The following is a 20,996-nucleotide window of genomic DNA, read 5'->3' on the forward strand; positions in this document are numbered from 1 at the left end:
AAAATAAATCAATCATGGTACATATATTTTTTTATTATCAGCCTGCTCCTACCAATCAACAACAAGAATCCTACCAATCAACAACAAGAATGATTTATGAGAAAGAAATATAGGGAAATCTTTTATAGTAGTTCATTAAGCAGCAAGTGCTTGTTATTTTTTGTATATACTATATAACTGTGTCAGTGTGAGAAGAAATAAGAATACATGTTCAGGCACCAAGTCAACAAGAAAAAACTCACAAACACAAACAAAAAGGCAAAGATAACTCAAGAGTTGTAGAGATCCATGAATTACCTGAGCTTTGTGATATATGTTGTTTTAACATGGGTTACAATCCACCTCCTTCTCTCAACTGCTAAGAAACTCTCAAAACCAAGAAATATTCCACCAGGTCCTTATCCATTGCCCATCTTTGGGAACCTCTTATGCCTCGGCAACAAACCGCATATCTCCTTGACTGAACTTGCCAAAAGATATGGCCCTTTGATGATGCTGAAGCTCGGCCAAGTGCCTACAGTTGTCATTTCTTCAGCAGCCGGGGCTAAAGAAGCCCATTAGAAGAATGATCAGTCCTTAGCCAATCGCTATGTTGTTGATGCTATCCGTGCACTCAACCACCATCAATATTCCATTGGTTGGTTGCCGGCTACATCATCTGAATGGCGGAATCTTCGCAAAGTATGCAATTCGTTAGTTTTCTCTCCCAGCAAACTGGATGAAACCCAAAGCCTCCGAAGAGATAAGATTAATGATCTCCTTACGTTTGTTGAGAGGAGCAGCAGCAAAGGTGGTAAAGCAGTGGATATTGGCCAAGTCACGTTCACCACTTCCCTCAATTTGTTATCAAGTGCTTTTTTTTCAATGGATTTGGGTGACCCGAGTTCTGAATATGCTTGTGAACTACGAGAGACAATAAGAAGTTCGTTGGAAGAAGTTGGTAAACCCAATTTTGCAGATCATTTTCCCATCTTGCAGAAGATTGACCCACAAGGCATCAGGCGGCGTGCCACTGTTCTCTCCAAGAAGGTGATGGACCTTCTCAAGATTATAATTGATCAACGATTGCAGGGAAAGAGGCCGTCATCTTCAATACAAGGCTATGATGTTCTAGATGCATTGCTCGGGATAAGTCATCATGACAAAAATCAGGAACTTATGGAACCTTCAAAAATCCCCCATCAACTACTGGTATAGTCTAAACTACTATTATGTTTCTTTGCCTTACTCCAAAGTAGTGATGTTTCGTTTCTGCAGGATATAATTAATGCAGGTACTGACACAACATCAACTACCATTGAATGGGCAATGACAGAACTTCTAAAGAATCCAAAAAAGCTGAAAAAGGCACAAGCAGAGCTCGAAGAAATCATTGGAAAAGGAAATCCAGTAGAAGAATCCGACTTATGCCGACTTCCATACTTGCAGGCAACTGTCAAGGAAACCTTAAGACTACATCCGCCAGCACCTCTTCTGTTGCCCAGAAAAGCTGATACTGATGTGCAGCTCTGTGGCTTTACTGTACCCAAAAACACACGAGTTTTAATCAATGTATGGGCGATCGGGAGAGATCACAACTTGTGGGACAATCCTGAATGTTTTGAGCCAGAGAGATTTCTGAAAATGGAAATTGATGTCAGAGGCCACGATTTTGAACTGATTCCATTTGGTGCTGGCCGTAGGATCTGCCCTGGACTGCCATTGGCTATTCGAATGATCCCTTTCGTACTGGGATCACTAATTCATGGATTTGATTGGGAGCCAGAAGCTGGGGTTTCACCAGAGAATATAGATATGGAGGAAAACTTTGGGATCAGCTTGGAGAAAGCTCAGCGACTTCGTGCAATTCCGCTTCACAAGAAATTCATCTAAATTGTACACTAAGGCTGTAAAAATCAGCTTTCTGTATTGCTGTGCTTCGTAAACTTGCATGGTACCCTTATCCTAACCCTGTAGACAGTAGTATGTGCTAGGCCTGAACGCTTTCAATCTATTTACTGCTGCCTGTATGTTAATCTTCCTCTGGACAAATCTACTGAAAGTTCCCTGTGTCATACAATCAGTCTACCGTCTTGTTATATATGCTCCCATGAGCACAAGTAAACATAGAGAATATAGAGAACATGCTGAAGCAAGCAACAAAAAAATGTAACACACCACTTAGAGCTTCTCCAACTTGTCAGACATCGGCAGCTTGAACAGTTCTATTCTAAGAAACAGATAAATAGATAAAGAAAGGTTGTTCAAATGGGTTGCAAGTACAATGTGGATGATAAGTTGTTAGTAGTAATCATTAAATATAAAATCTAAGTTATCAGTAGTGCAGTAGAAAAAACCTCAAGAGTCTCGCAGCCACTATGTATTTTCTTTCCCTCGTATGGTATCATCAGCTAACATAGATGTGGCACGAGACAGCTTATGGCTGTAAGAGGGTGGACAAAGACTCTGATGTTACAAAGATGTTGCTCCTTGAACGGGTTTCTTTAAGAATTCTAGATGATCGTTTACTGTAATCTTTTCTGCCAAGTCTCAAGTTACAAACTCGCGGGCCTCAGAAGTTTCAAGGAGAAAATCTTTATAGACAATTGTTGTACAATTTGTGCAATGGATTACTTTGACAGCTTGTTTGGTAGGTATTATTGATTTACATTTGTGAGTAAAGTCTCATCCAAATATTCATGGTAATGCTTGTCCATTCTCGAATAAATAATCATTACCATGGTCAATTGGTCATTGACAATTAAACTTTCAATACAAAAATTACATATGAATTCATTACTATAACCCCCATTTGTTGCCAACTACCAAACGGGCCATGAGAAGTAAGAAATATAGTTTAACATTTGATCATGTTTCTTTTGTTCTTAGTTTGCCACGGTATGACAGCACTTTGAGCGCTGCACCCCCTCTAGCAGTGTTTATGTATAGAGATGTACTAGAGGCAGCTATCGGGCAATCAGATCAATCTAGAGTTGGGTTACAGCAGATCATACAAGAATTCAGCTTAGTTTTAGACTGGACTAAGTTCAGTATGATGAGATGTGTGATTTTAATGGATTTCGAAACAACTCAATCAGAGTTAATTCAGTGTTTTGGTAATGTAGGATCAGGTCAACTCTGATTATCACCCAATCAAATGAAAAGCGATATAATCCTGCAAGTATTTGCTTCTAAGTTCTAACTTTTTTTTATTTCTGCATAGATTTTATTTTGTTGGTTAAAAAGGATAACATACAGAGCAATCAACAAAAAAAGTGTACTTCATATACATTCAAAGCAGCTTTGAGCTGTATGAAGCTGCAGAAATTAGTGAATAGTTTAACAGATTGGTTCACTTTCCACCAAAAGGAGGGAGAAGGCTATATGCCTATATCTATTAGAACCATCTCCCCGAAAGTGGAAGAAGTGACTGCAAAACAGCCACTGAGTAAATACTTGTCTAAAGTGACAACACAATATATATTCGAATGTCATGAAAAAGTACTGGGAAATGAGTTGGACAATCAGTGAAATAATAGGTAGACTGAGTTTTTTTTTCCCAAAACGACAATGATCCAATATGGTCAAAAAATATTCATGGCAAAAAGCCAGTATTATCTGCATTTCTGTGGTGAATAGGAGCCACTGAGCTAGTAGGATAAAGATTGGTGCCTTATTCAGCATATCCTCATGTTCATATGTTTCTTATGTACCCCTCAAATTATTTGTCTCCACATTATTTATAGTTTTGGGGGGTTAACTGGTGGCAAAACAAGGTTAAGGGATCTCTCTCCTTTTACTGCATCATAGTGATTTAGTGAAGGCAAAAAAAAAAAAAGGAGAATCATAAGCACTATCTATAATCGACTCCGTAATCTTGACTATTTGCAAAGTTGTCCTAGTAGTTTTTGGCATATGTCTTATTTCTTGTCCTACTTCTCTCACTTCTTTCCCTTTTTCTAGGGGGAGGGGTGATGCACAGATGGGATTATTCAGAAGACAAAAACGACAAGCTATCAGGACACCAGATTTCTGAGGCAAAATGGCCTGGAAAGGAGGGTGTGGCCAAGCAGGTGTGTATCATCAGAGGCGAACATTTTTAAAACGTACTTGGGAACATGAGTTTAATGAAAAAGAAGCTAGAAATAATGTACTTTAGGTTGGAACTTTTCTTTAAGTTCCAAGCCTAGACCCAGTTAGCTATTTTTTAGTTCTTAGTTCCAAAAGACTTCGTTCAAGTACTCCACCAAGATCTTTGTTCTCATAATTCATGAATATTGCTTAAATACGCACCTAAAGCTCTCAAGATGATATATGAATTATCTCTGGTTCACGCCGGAAGTTCTGTCATTAATCAGCAAGACCAACTCATTATGGCTGTCCACACTACATTATACTGGCCATCTGGCATCATCAAGCAGCTTAATTCATAGACTTAAAGTCGATAATGGTAACTTCCTGCCTAGCAAATAACTCGGATTTGCTATATAGTCCACACTGAATTATGTCTCTTATATTCCTATGGCCAATAACTATATAACCAGCAATTTGTGTAACAACTGACAATCTCATACAAAATGAACAATGGACTGTCTCTCTACAGATATTTGAACCTCGATTTCGCAACCTCATGAATACAACGGTTCGAGCTAAGTTCCAGGCAAGTAGCAAGAGTGTGATAAAATTACCATAATTATCATGAATTTTTCAATCTCTCACTTCAATTCCAGAGTAGCAAAAATCAATAGTGTCACACATAATTCGTTTTCAGCCACTAAATTCAAAAATTCTCACATTGAATTTTCATTCCTTGAACAATCACATGTAATGTTTTACAAAATTGTCACTCTAAGAATTAAATTATCCAGGAAATCAGATACAAACATAACATATGCCAACATTCAGAATTCAGAAACTATGATTTATACATATCATACTTCAATTTTTTTCCCATCCAGCAAAAACTCCAGCTTCAGTAACGATTTTAAAACTGAAAATTCAAAGATTATGCTACCAAAATATATACAAAGAAATTTGATAAAAAGGAGAGAAAGATAATACCTGAATTACTGCATTCTGCATACATTGATTATGTATGGTGCATTTCTTGGTTGCAGAGTTAGACCTTGTGATATTTTAGTTTTATATCTTGCGTGAAAGCTTAATTGTAACTTGTAAGAAATAAAACTCAAATAGTGCAAGATCTAGGTTTATAATAAAAACCATAATAGAAAGTAGAAACCCAAATTGTTGGAAATGGAGTCCTCTTGCTGTTTTCAATGCAAGAAAGGAAGTTTAGGGAGGTAAAAATTGTAGGGACATTAAATACTTGGCGTGGTATTTGGGAAGCGAGGTGGGTGTTGAGAAGAGGAGTTAGGTGGAGGGTTGGTGATGGTGAAAAAATCCGAGTTTGGCATGATGAATGGATTCCAGGTAGGCAGTCTCGCAAAATTATTTCTCCGCGAGGGAATTCGAATCCTAATACTATGGTGGGGGATTTAATTCATCCTATTTATAAGAATTGGAATAGAAGTTTATTATCACAACTTTTTCTACCTTTTGAGGTGGAACGAGTAATGAGTATCCCTATAAGTTCCCGTCTTCCGGAGGATGTTATGTGTTGGGACCTTGAAAAGGATGGAGTGTATTCGGTGAGATCTGCATACAAAGCTATTTGGGGGGACTCGGAGCAAGCTATTGAAGCCTCTACTTCGTCTCCTTCGATGGTTTGGAAGAAAATATGGAGTTTGCAAGTGCTGCCCCAGGTTAAAATTTTTGCGTGGAGGGCTCTCTCAAACGCCCTCCCCACAAACTTAGCTCTGAACCGTCGTGTTCCTAGCAGGGAAAAGATTTGTAGCGTGTGTGGGCAAGGCGATGAATCTGTAGTTCATGCACTATACTACTGCTCTTTCGCACAGGAGGTTTGGAGACTTAGTGATTTCGACATTAGGGAGCGAGACGTGGGCAGGTATGTGGGTGACTGGTGGGAAGGTTGTTTCGAAAAGTCGGAAGGGGAGGCGATGTGCGAGTTGGTGACTCTATCTTGGGCGATTTGGGGGGCTAGATGCAAGATGTTAATGGAAGGTGAGGGGGGCTATCCTATGGCCACATGGCAATATGCAAAGAAGATATGTAAAGAAGCCTTGGAAATTAGCCAAACTCGCCACAAGGGAGGAGCTGCTGCTGCCCCCCACGCAACTGAATGGGCCAAGCCCAGCGCTGGAACCGTAAAGCTCAATATTGATGCGGGCCAAATTGGGGTTGGTGGGTGCGGGTTAGGTGCGGTGTTCCGTGATGAGAAGGGTGATGTACTAGCTGCTGGTGCATTTCAATTCGAGGTCGCTTGGGAGCCGCGTGTAGCGGAAGCAAAGGCGATTTATCATGGTCTCAAACTGGCGAAGGAGTTAGGCTACCGTCACTTGGAGGTGGAGAGTGATAGCCTTCTAGCGATACAAGCTTTAAGAAAGGGTAGAGGGGGATCTAGTGAGTTTCATTTAATTATAGATGACATTTTAGATTTGGTTGTTTGTTTTGATTTTGTTGTTTGGTCTTTTGTGAAACGTTCCGTAATAATGTTGCTCATATGTTGGCTCATCTCCAACCTTGAGAGATTGGCAAACGTGTTTGGGTGGATGATATTCCGGTTGATGTTATGTCTTTGGCTATGAATGATATAATATGATCTCCCTCTTGGGGTTCCCCTCAAAAAAAAAAAAAAATACTTAGGCTTTGTTTGGTAGGAAGTATTTGGATGGGAAAAAAAGAAAGAAAAGGTAAAAACAAACTTTCTCATGTTTGGTAGAAGAAAATAAGAGGAGTTTGATTGGAAAGGAGAGGAAGTGGAAAGAAAAGAATACTCTTAAATTCTTGATTTTTTTTTTCCCTCTCAAAATTGGAGAAATTTGACAGGAAAGAAAGTTAAGAAGTTTTTACCTATATTTTCTTTATTCCTTTCGTTCATTTCCTTTAATTGATGACAACCAAACATCTGATTCCTCTCAAATCCACCAACAATACTAAATATTAGAAACTACAATCTACAACTACCTTCTTTCTCTTCTTTTCCTTTCTATTCCTTACTCTTCCTTTCTTTTTCCTTCCTCTATTAAAAAATGCCAAACAAGGTGTTAGTTACGGTGGGATTTCGGGTTAAAGAACAAGAATTGTACTTGGTGACTTGGTCCTTTAAGGAAAAAAAAAATTATTACATGATCTACCATTACTCTTAATATTTTAAAAAAAGCTCTTCAAATTTTTATTACCTCCGTAGTTAACTCTATTACATTATATAATTTACATCGATTACAAATTAACCTAAATTTCAAAAACAATATTGTATCATATTAGTTGTAACTTGTAAGCAATTATATGTGTGTGTTGTATGTGTAATCTCTTGAAATCGAGGGTTATATAAAATAATCCATATTATAATTTACTATGTAGAAAATCTAAATAAAAGGATTTGGAAGATCATTTTCTAAGTACATTCCAATTAATAAATGATATGGGATATCGCCCGAGCCAACAACTAATTTTCTACTATGTAAAACAAATTAGATAAATACACATGATCTTTACCTCTAAAAAATAAGCTCGTAACTCAATAACATCATCTCCAGAGCTATCAATTTTAATAACAGTTTACATGAGCGTTACTATTTGAGAAGCTTAACCTTTGGGAAAATTCTTACACCATGTGGCATCATCCACGGCCTGGACATACATTTGGTGTTTGTATGCAGATAAATGATCATCGGGATCAGTGGTTCCATCAACGGGGACTATCATAGGAAGCTTAACCTTTGGGAAAGGGGGTGCCTCCATGATTCTAGACGAAAATGGAGTCCGGCAGGTAATCTGGAGAGCTCCCGGCTGTCCCTCAGTAGGTATGTGCTCCCTACGAAATTCCTTTAGCACTGGGTTAGATGAGGTGTTTGCGAGCCCTAGTCGCTTGTACACCATAGGTTGTAACACTGTCTTTTCCTGCCTTGGCCGAACAACAGAAGGTCCCAAACTTCTTCTCTCAGTTTTGGATGGCAACCTCAACGGAGGATCCCTCAGATATGGGGTGGATCCTGTGGCCGAACGCTGCAAGGTTGCGGCCTTCTTTGCCTCCAAATACTCTTGAGCATTTGTTTCCATCCGATGCCCGCTTGGATGAACGTTATCTTGAGTTCGAACTACTAGCTTCCAGTCCATCTTCCTTCGCTGCTCACTAACTTCTGGCTGCCTTTCTTTGGCTGGCCTCTTAGATGGTTCCTAATGAACAGGCCAACTTAGACCTGGACGACCTCTCGAGAATACTCCCTAAAAGGGTTTACAGCAGCTGGATCCGAGTTTACTTGAAAAAACAGCATATAATTGCTCTTGATTTGCTCCTGGACGACCGCAACCATCTTAGTCTAAAAATCATTCAAAACATTTTCTAGATGGACAACAGTCACAGGACGTTCAAGGTTCTCTTGAATGATAGGCTCTCGACTTCGTCCAGGAATGTTGACAATATTCGGAGGCCTATCCTTCCTCGAGGTGGCCTTTCATTATCCACGTCTTCTACTAGAACCTCAAAACTTCGATTTCTTGCTATATTGGATGAGTGACACTCAGTTATCGTTGCGTCTCCCCACATACGGCGCCAAATGTTACGTAGTCCTTAAACAAGTAAACATATTGCTATTCCACAACATGTTCTTAGATGGAGACTTGTGCAATGATATTCTGGTCAAAGGATCCCGATCCTAAGCTTCGTTCCCGAACCTGCAAAAAAGGACCCACCTTAGAGGTTTGGGTGGTGGCTCCCCTTCTGAACCTTAAGTCAGATATCAGGAGTAATAAGAGAAAGTTTTATAGAGAGAGAGAAGATTATGACAGACATGCTCTGCAAAACGTACTTTTTCTCTTGATTTCAAGGACTATTTATAGTGTTTGGAGTGATGGTTGTACCTTGAGGTCACCCTAATTTAAGGGCACCTGATTGGCTAAACAATGGGAGCATGACATGTAGCAGGCAATGATTGGAAGGTACACATCATCCAATCATATGCAGATGTCTTTTTGTGGCTCTGGGCCTGAGTGCATGGGCCTGAGTGTATGTCATGCAGGCCAGGAAGATGGGCTGGTACTTTCCTTGAATATAGATTTGTACTTCAGCCACCCCCTTTTTGCCTTGCATTTCTATTGGTAGGTAGGAGACACGTGGATGTTCTAGATGAGTCAACGTGTCCCATGGAGAGCCGCTGATTTCCACGCTACAACAAAGTTCATATAATAAGTTATTTCGTTACTCTATAAGTTCACTTACATAGATATCTATTACTATATATTAAAAGAGAAAACATTATTCATATTTCCCCCAAAACTATTTAATGCTAGAAAATAAGAGATTAGAACCTAGAGACAAAACTTTTATTATTCCCTATAAAGTGATATGAATAAATATACTTCTATTAGACAAAAGAGTTATTGACACATCATAATAATTTTTTGATTGAGTATTTCCAAAAAAAAAAAACACAATTTTGATAAATCAATTTATTAAAAAAAACACAATTTTGATAATTAAGTCAAATCTGCGATGTTTACATTTCTAGGGTGATATGTATTTCTATTAGAATTTTATGTTTTTCAGAAATGACTTGTAAGTGCCGTTTGGCGAAATATTAATGAAATCCCTTTTCTTTAAAAAAAAAAATCATCTTTTCCCACACAACATTTATTTAAATAAAAAAAAAACCTTTATTATCCCAATGGGAACTATATTTTGGAACGGATGGAGTAGTACAAAACAAAAACTAGGTGGAAATATGTTATACTATGTGGAACCAAATATAGAAACAAAGATTGAAAAAAAACACATGTGACAAAATATTTGAACAACCCAAAAGCCATAATTTCTACTGTCTGGGAAGCATGATGATTGATGGATAATGAAGTTAACTGACCCCTAAGGCCCTAAAGGGGTAAATTTAAACTCCATGATAAAATAAATGTAATAATCGTACTACATTTCTTCGATCTAATGGTAGAGTGAGTGGGTTTATTTATATTTATTATACTACTATAAGGTTTTCATTGCGAATATGCCATGAAAAACGTGATGACAGCCTCATCAACGCGGAGTAAGCGGAGAGATCTGAAACTTAATGGCATATGTTTGCGTTGACCAGTGAAATACCACAAAGAACTTTATCATTGGCAATTCACAAAGAAAGAGCATTGCTTGCACCAAACAAAAACAAAAACAAAAACAAAAACAAAAACAAAAACAGAGAGAGATAGTGTACTGGTAAATTGTAATGGCAGAAGGAGTTATTTCCAACTTAGTAGCAAAGGCTTTGGAACTCTTGGCAGCATCAGCCTTTAAAGAGGCTTCATCCTGGTGGGGTGCAAGAGATGATCTGAAGAAGCTTGGGAAGAGCATGGAGATGATCCAAGCTCGAGTTCGTGATGCCGAAAAGTATCAAGAAGAGGAGGGTAGCCATGCTGTCAAACTGTGGCTTCGCAGGCTGAAGCTGGTGCTTTACCAAGCTGATGACTTATTTGATCACATCCTCACTGTTGATAGACAGAAACAGCGCAGAAAACAAAATCACGAGGTACACTTTTCCTTAAGGTCTAGCTCTCCTGTTTTAAACTGGAAAATAGCTGGAGAAATCAAGTCTATCAGAGAACAACTAGATGATATCAAATCTGATATTGCTGGTTTAAACTTGCCGTCTTATCAGCATAGAGTAGGACCATCACCTCAAATGGCTCTTTTACTGAATAACAGAGCAACAACACCGTTTGTGGAAGCGGAGGATGTCATCGGAAGGGAATGTGATAAAGACAAGATAGTTGAGATGCTTTTTGATCCTAAATATGATGCGGAGAAGGTTACCATCATCCCAATCGTGGGGTTCGGGGGTCTAGGGAAAACGACTCTAGCTCAATTTGCTTTAAGTGATCAGAGGGTCCAAAACCATTTTTTTCCTTTGAAGTGGGCTTATGTACCTGAGAAAAATGATCGCAATGCTGTAATGGGAAAAATATTCAACTCTTTCACTGGTAGGAAGTATCATAATCTTCAAATGAAGGACCTTGAAGATGGCATTAGAGAGTCGATAAAAGGCAACAGGTATCTGCTTGTCCTAGATGACATATGGGATGAGAGTGGTGATAGATTGATTGATCTTGGAAACTTGTTCAAATGTGGTGAACCAGGAAGTAAAGTAATTGTAACTACACGCTCTGATGTTGTTGCAAAAAGTCTTGGCACCATTAAACAACCCTACAGATTGGGAACTCTAACTGATGATCAGTCGTGGAATCTTTTCGAAAGATTGGCACTTAAACCACGACAAGAAGGGAGCAGTCTCAGTTCTTTGAGTGAGATCGGGAAAGATATTGTGAAAATGTGTGGAAACGTGCCACTTGCTATCAAAGTTGTTGGAGGTTCCCTTTGTTCAAGAGACACTCCGGAAGAGTGGTTGTATGTCAGAGATGCTCACCGCTCAAAGGCACAACATACAATAGGTAGCGACATCATGCCTATTCTAAAGTTAAGTTATGGTGACCTACCACCAGCATTGAAACAGTGCTTTGCCTACTGTTCGTTGTTCAAAAAAGGCTATAAGTTTAGCAAAACAGAATTGGTTCATCTATGGATGGCTCAAGGATATTTTGAAGCATCAAGCAAAGATATCGGAGACCGCTACTTTTTGGAATTGCTACGGAGGAATCTATTTCAAGATCCTAAAGAAGATCTTGAAGCGAACATTACAAGCTGTATAATGCACGACTTAGTGCATGACTTGGCACAAAATGTAGCTGGTCACGAGAGCATCGTAGCGGGTGAGTCGTCTTCATCCCAAGTCACAGATGGACTCATACATGTAAATCTTGGTAGATTTAAAGCTCCACCTTTGTTATTTGAGGCTAGAATGTTACGCTCATTGTTTTCTAGAAACGTTGAATGTGACAGATTGATATCCAACTTCAAATCCTTACGGGTCTTGAGCTTGAAAGATGCTTGGCTAGATAGGCTCCCAGATTCTATAGGGAGGTTGGTATATCTGAGATACCTTAATCTTAATGACAATTTCATTAAATATCTTCCCCAAGCAATAACAAGATTAGAGAACTTGCAAACACTTAACCTTCAAAATTGTTTGCGACTGAAGGAACTGCCAAGAGATTTTACTAAATTGCCCAACCTGAGGCACTTGGCTATTGGTGGGAGCGGTTTGACTACGATGCCACCAGGATTTGGTACAATGACAAATCTGCAAGAGTTAGATGTATTTGTAGTTGAGGAAAACTTTGGTATAGACTCAATGCCAGCCTTGAATCTTATGGGGAACCTCCATATAAAATTCTGCAAGCGGCGCAACGATGCTGTTTTGGAAGCGCAGAGGGCAAATTTGAAAGGCAGTCAGCGATTAAGTAATCTCACTTTAGATTATCGGGAGTTAGAGAGAGAAAAAGCTACTCCCTCTTTTAGTGGAATGAATGAAATGTTAATGTACTTGCAGCTACCTCCAAATCTTATATATCTTCGAGTTGGTAACTACAGTGGAGATAAAATGCAATGCAGGTGGCTAGATGTGTTGTCTAAGCTAGCTTCCATTATAATTTCAGAGTGTAATACTTGCAAAACTCTTCCTCACTTGAGTCAGCTGCCTCATCTAAAAAATCTTTATCTTGAAAGGCTTGATGCGTTGGAGTATGTAGAAGATGAGGACGACATATGGGTTGGTGAAGATTGTGGTTATGAAGCCCATTATTTTCCAGCTTTAGAGAACTTAGAGTTGGATGGATTACCACAACTAAAAAGGTGGACAAGACCATCAAAAAGTGGTGGTGAACAGCGACGACAGTTATTTCCTCGTCTTTTCCAAATGGAAGTATGCAATTGCAAAGAGTTGGTGTCATTCCCTCTAGCACCAAAGCTGGAGTCATTGAAGGTTTCTAGGGGGAATGCAAAACTGTTTGAATCTAATCTGGTGTTACACGATGATATTCCATGTAAGTGGTTAGTTGGGCTATCCAAGATAGTTTCTATTAGTATTTCAGGTTGCAATAACTGCACAGTTCTCCCTCACATGAGTCACCTGCCTCTTCTTAAAAAAGTTTATCTTGAAAGACTTGATGGCTTGGAGTATGTAGAAGATGAGGATGACATCTTGGGTGATGGAGATTGTGGTTACACATCCCATTATTTCCCAGCCTTAGAGAAGTTAAATTTAATTAGTTTACCAGAACTAAAAAAGTGGAGAAGACCGTCAAAAAATGGTGGTGAGAAGCGGCAACAGCGACAATTGTTGTTTCCTCATCTTTTGCATATGGAAGTAAAGCATTGCAAAGAGTTGGTGCTGATGCCTCTTGCACCAAAGCTGGAGTCATTGGAGGTTTTTAGGAGCAATGAAAAGCTATTTGAATCCAATCTGGCGTCACCAAATAAAGAAGCATCATCATCTCTTTTCACGTCATTAAAGCACCTGCGTATTGATGGAACTAAGGATTCTTTGTCAATTAGTAGTAGATTGTGTAAACTAGAATCAGTACATATAACAAATGGTATGGAATTGAGGAGTTTGATGATTGAATCTCCAAGTTCCATACGGGATCTTCAACTAGCTTGGGTTAATAGTGGCATTTGTAACATACTAGAAGAAGATTTTCCTTTCATTGAGACACTGGAGATCAGGGGAAGTAGTGAAGAATTAGAAGAGGGGAACACTAGCACGTATTGGCAAGGCTTGAAAAGCCTCCGTAGCTTGCAATTACATTACATGAACAACCTGAAGAAGCTCCCTCCAGGCATTGCTTGCCTAACCAACCTTCAGGACCTTTATATTGGATATATGAAAAACTTGATAGCTCTCCCAGATGAAATCGGTAACCTCTCCCTGCTTCAGAAACTTACAATTGCTCGTGTGGAGAAGTTGATAGCACTCCCGGAAGAAATCGGCAACCTCTCTCTGCTTTCACGCCTTGAGATTTTTCGTTGTCGAGAATTGCGGATACTTCCACTATCATTACAAGGCCTCACCTCTTTACAGGAACTTCTTATTTATGGCTGTCCACATCTGGAAGAAAGATATAGCGTCAAATTCAATGGCCGAGATCGTCACCTCCTTCAACATATTCCCGATCTTCAGATTCGGTGAGTACCTTAATTCTTATGGAACCTTATAATTAGCATTTGTTTCTCTCTACAGAGTACTAGAAGTATTATCTATTTTGTACAAGTACCTTAAAAATAAACTATTAATACTATAATCTACCACCTTCATTTTTTTAATTGTTACACTTTGACATTTTTATACTATTCATAAATTTTATTTTGACCATCATTTGTAATTAGTACATGAATAATATAATCATGTCAGATCTTGTTAAATTAGTCTTAATATGCTAGAGATATTAATCCTTAAAATTTTGCATTGTCATTCATAAAAAATATAAATGCAACAATTATTTGTAAACGGATGGAAAATTTATTTAATTTTTGCTGTGTTTTGTGGGTTGGGGAAATTGGTTCGTTTTTGGCAAATCAAGGTTGGAAATTTTCTCCTCTCCCACTGCCTCTTAGAGAAATATTACTATTTATTTTTTATGGGAATATTTTTTCCAGTACTAATCCCTCGTCATTTTTGTACTTGCTCAATGCTTTTAGCTCACTGTTCTCGGGAACTCAATCTGAATGTGATGATCAAAGGTAGCTCGGTCTTGCCTGAAAAATGCCCGAGCTCGGAAAGATTTTTTGGCTCGGGCCTGTTATTTGATCAACTCTCTAGTTCATCAGCCCACCGTAATCAGACATACATGGCTTCAACCGCAAGGAAGAAGGAGGTCCCTTCAAAATAAGCATGAAGACAACTTCAATGGTGAGCAACCACACCTTGTAGCTTGACTTGCCATGTCAATTTTTCAAACATGCCTACCAAGAGTTGGCAAGCCTCCGTACGTTGCAACTGTTGGAAATCCCCAAGCTTACGAAGATTCCTCGACGAATTGCTTGCTTAACCACACTTCATCGTCTATCGATTACAGATCTTAAGAACCTAACAGTGCTCCTAGAAGAACTTGGCAACCTTTCCCAACTTCGAGAGATTTTTATTACTAGGTGTCCAAAATTGAAATCACTTCCACCATCATTCTGGGGCCTTACCTCTTTGCAGAAAATTCATATTGTAGGGTGTTTGGATATGGCAAAAAAATATAAGCCGGGTGGCGAAGATTACCACCTTATTCAACATATCGCCCCATGTTGATATGTAAGTATTGCTTTTGTTATGAAGTATGAACCCCTCTCACCCTTATTTTTACCACATCTTATTGTTCACCATTTATCTTTGTAACTTTCCTTGTAAATTCTTCACTTACTCTTATTTCTTGCCTTTCTTGACAAATGAGCAGAGAAGGCTAAGAAGACTGACGAAAAAGACGAATTATATCAGATGTCTCAAGCAAATAACACAGAAATCAGAAAGGTTTTTCTACCTTCTTTAAGGTGTGTGTTCCACTAAATTAGCAAATTATATTCTATTGGTATGTGAAACAGCTTAGATGATGGAATTTGGAATTGTTTAGGGATTCTATACTTATTTGATAGACTTTAACATTACAAAGTTAACAAAAGATGTGCTTAGCTGAGCAATTATTTCTTTGCATAGGTACATAATGAGTTTTCAAGCTACCTAGTAAATGACAGAGATGTGTCATATTCCAAATTGCTTTCAACTGATGCTAAGTTTCTATTTTTATATACTAAAATACAGAATATGAGTGCAACAGTAAGCACATTTGGATTATTGATTGTAATTACTCGGTGTTTTCAGGGAATGTTCAATATTAGATGTTTCACAGTTCTGTTGTCAATTGGAAGAAAACAAGCAGTCAAGAAAGGAGGAAATAAGTCTACTTGGACGCTTCACGTTACCTCATATACCGTGTTAGATCCTCAAAACTCTGATATGGGTAGGGAAATTTCAACACTTCATTATGGGCCAAAATCATGCAAAATTTCTTCATAAAATAAGTGACTCGAATACTTACATTACATGTACTTGCGTGACATGAGTACCTAAGTCCTAGTAACATAGGACGAAACCATAGACTTGAGAGCAAAGGAGGTTTTCTTGGAGAGTGTAAGAATTAGGCAGTCCCTAATACTGATATGTAGTATTGGGAATTTCCTTTTTTTTAAAAAAAGATTGTAAATACTAAGAATTAGGCTTCCCTAATACTGATATGTAATATCGGGGATTTCCTATAATTTCCTGAATTTGTCGGTTTGATGGGCTAACTTAGGCTCCACTTTGTAAACTACTAATCTTTGCAAAATTTTATCAGCTTGGCCTAAGCATATGATTAATGGAGCATTCCTCGAAAGTGGGGAAAACACACACAATGATGCTAGCTTCTGTAATGTTTTGTATATCATATTTCTGTGCAGTTTTTAATTAGCATTAGGCTCGTTGATCCCCCTTTGCTTTGAAGTGCTCTCCAAGCCCCCAAAAAAATCATGATCTCTTGGTAATTACAATACCTCTGTTCAAATTATACTTAAACCTTGCAGTAGAGAGTTTTTTATCACAAATATTATTTTGACAATTTTACAAAATTACTGGAAGATAAAGCTATTTCCACTAGGTAAGCTAAGGAATGTACAAAGTGCTAAACCAAGCAAGTTGTAATTTTTTGGACAAATTTTCGAGTTCAGATGGGAGGAAGTATTACTTAATCTATATGTACAAAACCAACAACGAAAGCAGGAAGGGGAATATAATAAATACTCGGTTTTAAACTTTAAAGCCCGTGAAATTACAAATTTACCTTGTGTTTGGTAATAGATTTTCACGTGTTGGTAACGGAAATGAGAAACCATTTCCGCTACATGTTTAGTATGACGATTAGGATTATGATTTTCACATCTTAAACTTAGCTATATCCACCCTATTATTACTCTCCCCAACCTTATATATACCCGACAAGGAATTTCGCTACCTTAGGACCGTTATAGTTACGGCTGCCGTTCACCCGAGCTTCTGTAGCCGCGTCCCATGTCATCAGGTCACCAACTTCCTTGACCTTCAGGCACTGGGCAGGTGTCAACCTCCATACATGGTATTAGGGTACACTTGTCAACCCCAAACCCTCAATAAAAGCAACAATTATATTTCCTTCTCATAGGGGACCAATTGACCAAACACCGAATAAATGCAACAATTATAGTTACAATTACTTCTCTCTATTTAGTTCCATTCCCTTTTCATATGTTGAACCAAACACACATTAAGAATCGACACATAATGAGAAACCCCTTCCTAATTTTATTATCATTCCTCCACTCATAATATAAGGAGCGGAAATAGGTACCGTAGTATAAAAATATGGGGGAAAGTAAGAGTCTGTTTCTACCATTATTCAATTCAAGATTCCATACGCGTTGCTAGTTTTAAAAAATCAATCAATCACGGTATATATATTTTTTTATTATCAGCCTGCTCCTACCAATCAACAACAAGAATGATTTATGAGAAAGAGATATAGGGAAATCTTTTATAGTAGTTCATTAAGCAGCAAGTGCTTGTTGTTTTATATATATACTATATAACTATATAACTGTGTCTGTGTGGGAAGAAATAAGAATACATGTTCAGGCACCAAGTCAACAAGAGAAACTCACAAACACAAACAAAAAGGCAAGATAACTCAAGAGTTGTAGAGATCCATGAATTACCTGAGCTTTGTGATATATCTTGTTTTAACATGGGTTACAATCCACCTCCTACTCTCAACTGTGAAGAAACTCTCAAAACCAAGAAATTTTCCACCAGGTCCTTATCCATTGCCCATCTTTGGGAACCTCTTCTGCCTCGGCAACAAACCGCATATCTCCTTGACTGAACTTGCCAAAAGATATGGCCCTTTGATGATGCTGCAGCTCGGCCAAGTGCCAACAGTTGTCATTTCTTCAGCAGCCGTGGCTAAAGAAGCCCATCAGAAGAATGATCAGTCCTTAGCCAATCGCTATGTTGTTGATGCTATCCGTGCACTCAACCACCATCAATATTCCATTGGTTGGTTGCCGGCTACATCATCTGAATGGCGGAATCTTCGCAAAGTATGCAATTCGTTAGTTTTCTCTCCCAGCAAACTGGATGAAACCCAAAGCCTCCGAAGAGATAAGATTAATGATCTCCTTACATTTGTTGAGAGGAGCAGCAGCAAAGGTGGTAAAGCAGTGGATATTGGCCAAGTCGCGTTCACCACTTCCCTCAATTTGTTATCAAGTGCTTTTTTTTCAATGGATTTGGGTGACCCGAGTTCTGAATATGCTTGTCAACTACGAGAGACAATAAGAAGTTTGTTGGAAGAAGTTGGTAAACCCAATTTTGCAGATCATTTTCCCATCTTGCAGAAGATTGACCCACAAGGCATCAGGCGGCGAGCCACTGTTCTCTCCAAGAAGGTGATGGACCTTCTCAAGGTTATAATTGATCAACGATTGCAGGGAAAGAGGCCGTAATCTTCAATACAAGGCTATGATGTTCTAGATGCATTGCTGGGGATAAGTCATCATGACAAAAATCAGGAACTTATGGAACCTTCAAAAATCCCTCATCTACTACTGGTATAGTCTAAACTACTATTATGTTCCTTTGCCTTACTCCAAAGTAGTGATGTTTCGTTTCTGCAGGATCTAATTAATGCAGGTACAGACACAACATCAACTACCATTGAATGGGCAATGACAGAACTTCTAAAGAATCCAAAAAAGCTGAAAAAGGCACAAGCAGAGCTCGAAGAAATCATTGGAAAAGGAAATCCAGTAGAAGAACCTGACTTATGCCGACTTCCATACTTGCAGGCAACTGTCAAGGAAACCTTAAGACTACATCCGCCAGCACCTCTTCTGCTGCCCAGAAAAGCTGATACTGATGTGCAGCTCTGTGGCTTTACTGTACCCAAAAACACACGAGTTTTAATCAATGTATGGGCGATTGGAAGAGATCAAAACTTGTGGGACAATCCTGAATGTTTTGAGCCAGAGAGATTTCTGAAAATGGAAATTGATGTCAGAGGCCACAATTTTGAACTGATTCCATTTGGTGCTGGCCGTAGGATCTGCCCTGGACTGCCATTGGCAATTCAAATAATCCCTTTCGTGCTGGGATCACTAATTCATGGATTTGATTGGGAGCTAGAAGCTGGGGTTTCACCAGAGAATATAGATATGGAGGAAAACTTTGGAATCAGCTTGGAGAAAGCTCAGCGACTTCGTGCAATTCCGCTTCACAAGAAATTCATCTAAATTGTACACTAAGGCTGTGAATATCAGCTTTCTGTATTGCTGTGCTTCGTAAACTTGCATGGTACCCTTATCCTAACCCTGTAGACAGTAGTATGTGCTAGGCCTGAACGCTTTCAATCTATTTACTGCTGCCTGTATGTTTATCTTCCTCTGGACAAATCTACTGAAAGTTCCCTGTGTCATACAATCAGTCTACCGTCTTGTTATATATGCTCCCATGAGCACAAGTAAACATAGAGAATAAAGAGAGTATGCTGAAGCAAGCAACAAAAAAATGTAACACACCACTTAGAGCTTCTCCAACTTGTCAGACATCGGGAGCTTGAACAGTTCTATTCTAAGAAACAGATAAATAGAGTTAAGAAAGGCTGTTCAAATGGTGTTGCAAGTACAATGTGGATGATAAGTTGTTAGTAGTAACAATTAAATATAAAAATCTAAGTTATCAGTAGTGCAGTAGAAAAAACCTCAGAGTCTCGCAGCCACTATGAATTTTCTTTCCCTCGTATGGTATCATCAGCTAACATAGATGTGGCACGAGACAACTTATGGCTGTAAGAGGGTGGACAAAGACTCTGATGTTACAAAGATGTTGCTCCTTGAACGGGTTTCTTTAAGAATTCTAGATGATTGTTTACTGTAATCCTTTCTGCCAAGTCTCAAGTTACAAACTCTCGGGCCTCAGAAGTTCCAAGGAGAAAATCTTTATAGACAATTGTTGTACGATTTGTGCAATGGATTACTTTACAGCTTGTTTGGTAGGTATTATTGATTACATTTGTGAGTAAAGTCTCATCCAAATATTCATGGTAATGCTTGTCCATTCTCGAATACATAATCATTACCATGGTCAATTGGTCATTGACAATTAAACTTTCAATACAAAAATTGCATATAAATTCATTACTATAACCCCCATTTGTTGCCAACTACCAAACGGGCCATGAAAAGTAAGAATACAGTATTACTACATTTGATCATGTTTCTTTTGTTCTTAGTTTACCACGATACGAGAGCACTTTGAGCGCTGCACCCCCTCTAGCAGTGTTTCTGTATAGAGATGTACTAGAGGCAGCTATCGGGCAATCGGATCAATGTAGAGTTGGTTTACCGCAGATCATACAAGAATTCAGCTTAGTTTTAGACTGGACTAAGTTCAGTATGATGAGATGTGTGATTTTAATGGATTTCGAAACAACTCAATCAGAGTTAATTCGGTGTTTTGGTAATGTAGGATCAGGTCCACTCTGATTATCACCCAATCAAATGAAAAACGATATAATCCTGCAAATATTTGCTTCTAAGTTCTAAATTTTTTTTTATTTCTGCATAGATTTTATTTTGTTGGTTAAAAAAGGATAACATACAGAGCAATCAACAAAAAAAGTGTACTTCATATACATTCACATAGCAGCTTTGAGCTGTATGAAGCTGCAGAAATTAGTGAACAGTTTAACAGATTGGTTCACTTTCCACCAAAAGGAGGGAGAAGACTATATGTCTATATCTATTAGAACCATCTCCCCGAAAGTGGAAGAAGTGACTGCAAAACAGCCACTGAGCAAATACTTGTCTAGAGTGACAACACTAATATATGTTCGAATGTCATGAAAAAGTGCCGGGAAATGTGTTGGGCGATCAGTGAAATAAAATTCTTGCACTGTATGTGGGAGTGGGACTCAAACAATGTTGTGGATACTTCATGCTATGGCAA

The 20,996-nt window shown here is 38.6% G+C and overlaps 1 protein-coding gene and 1 long non-coding RNA gene across 3 annotated transcripts; one reads left to right on the top strand and one right to left on the bottom strand.

The window, feature by feature from the left end:
• Positions 1-93: 93 nt before the first annotated feature.
• LOC125495010 (uncharacterized) lies at positions 94-5,032 on the bottom strand. Its single transcript, XR_007271457.2, has 2 exons — positions 2,158-5,032; positions 94-2,046 (listed from the first exon to the last, which is right to left on the bottom strand). It is a non-coding gene; the product is annotated as an uncharacterized LOC125495010 (long non-coding RNA).
• Positions 5,033-9,912: 4,880 nt separating this feature from the next.
• LOC104884622 (putative disease resistance protein RGA3) lies at positions 9,913-19,415 on the top strand. 2 transcript variants are annotated; one of them, XM_048639168.2, is made up of 6 exons: positions 9,913-10,574; positions 10,704-14,125; positions 14,639-15,239; positions 15,382-15,475; positions 15,804-18,601; positions 18,668-19,415. In XM_048639168.2, the coding sequence occupies exons 1-3, from the start codon at positions 10,275-10,277 to the stop codon at positions 14,682-14,684; spliced, it is 3,768 nt and encodes a 1,255-aa protein (XP_048495125.1). In that variant the 5' UTR covers positions 9,913-10,274; the 3' UTR covers positions 14,685-15,239; positions 15,382-15,475; positions 15,804-18,601; positions 18,668-19,415. The 2 variants fall into 2 exon arrangements, with proteins under 2 accessions (XP_048495125.1, XP_019102626.1); XM_019247081.3 differs by having other exon boundaries at positions 9,913-14,125.
• The last annotated feature ends 1,581 nt before the right edge of the window (positions 19,416-20,996 follow it).

This window comes from Beta vulgaris, chromosome 2 (assembly GCF_026745355.1).
Source record: "Beta vulgaris subsp. vulgaris cultivar EL10 chromosome 2, EL10.2, whole genome shotgun sequence".
Lineage (NCBI taxonomy): Eukaryota > Viridiplantae > Streptophyta > Magnoliopsida > Caryophyllales > Amaranthaceae > Beta > Beta vulgaris.

Coding starts and splice junctions, on each gene's coding strand:
- LOC104884622 (XM_019247081.3), top strand. CDS start 10,275: ATGGCAGAAGGAGTTATTTCCAACTTAGTAGCAAAGGCTTTGGAACTC. Junction 14,126..14,638: donor ATTCCCGATCTTCAGATTCG/GTGAGTACCTTA, acceptor CAATGCTTTTAG/CTCACTGTTCTCGGGAACTC.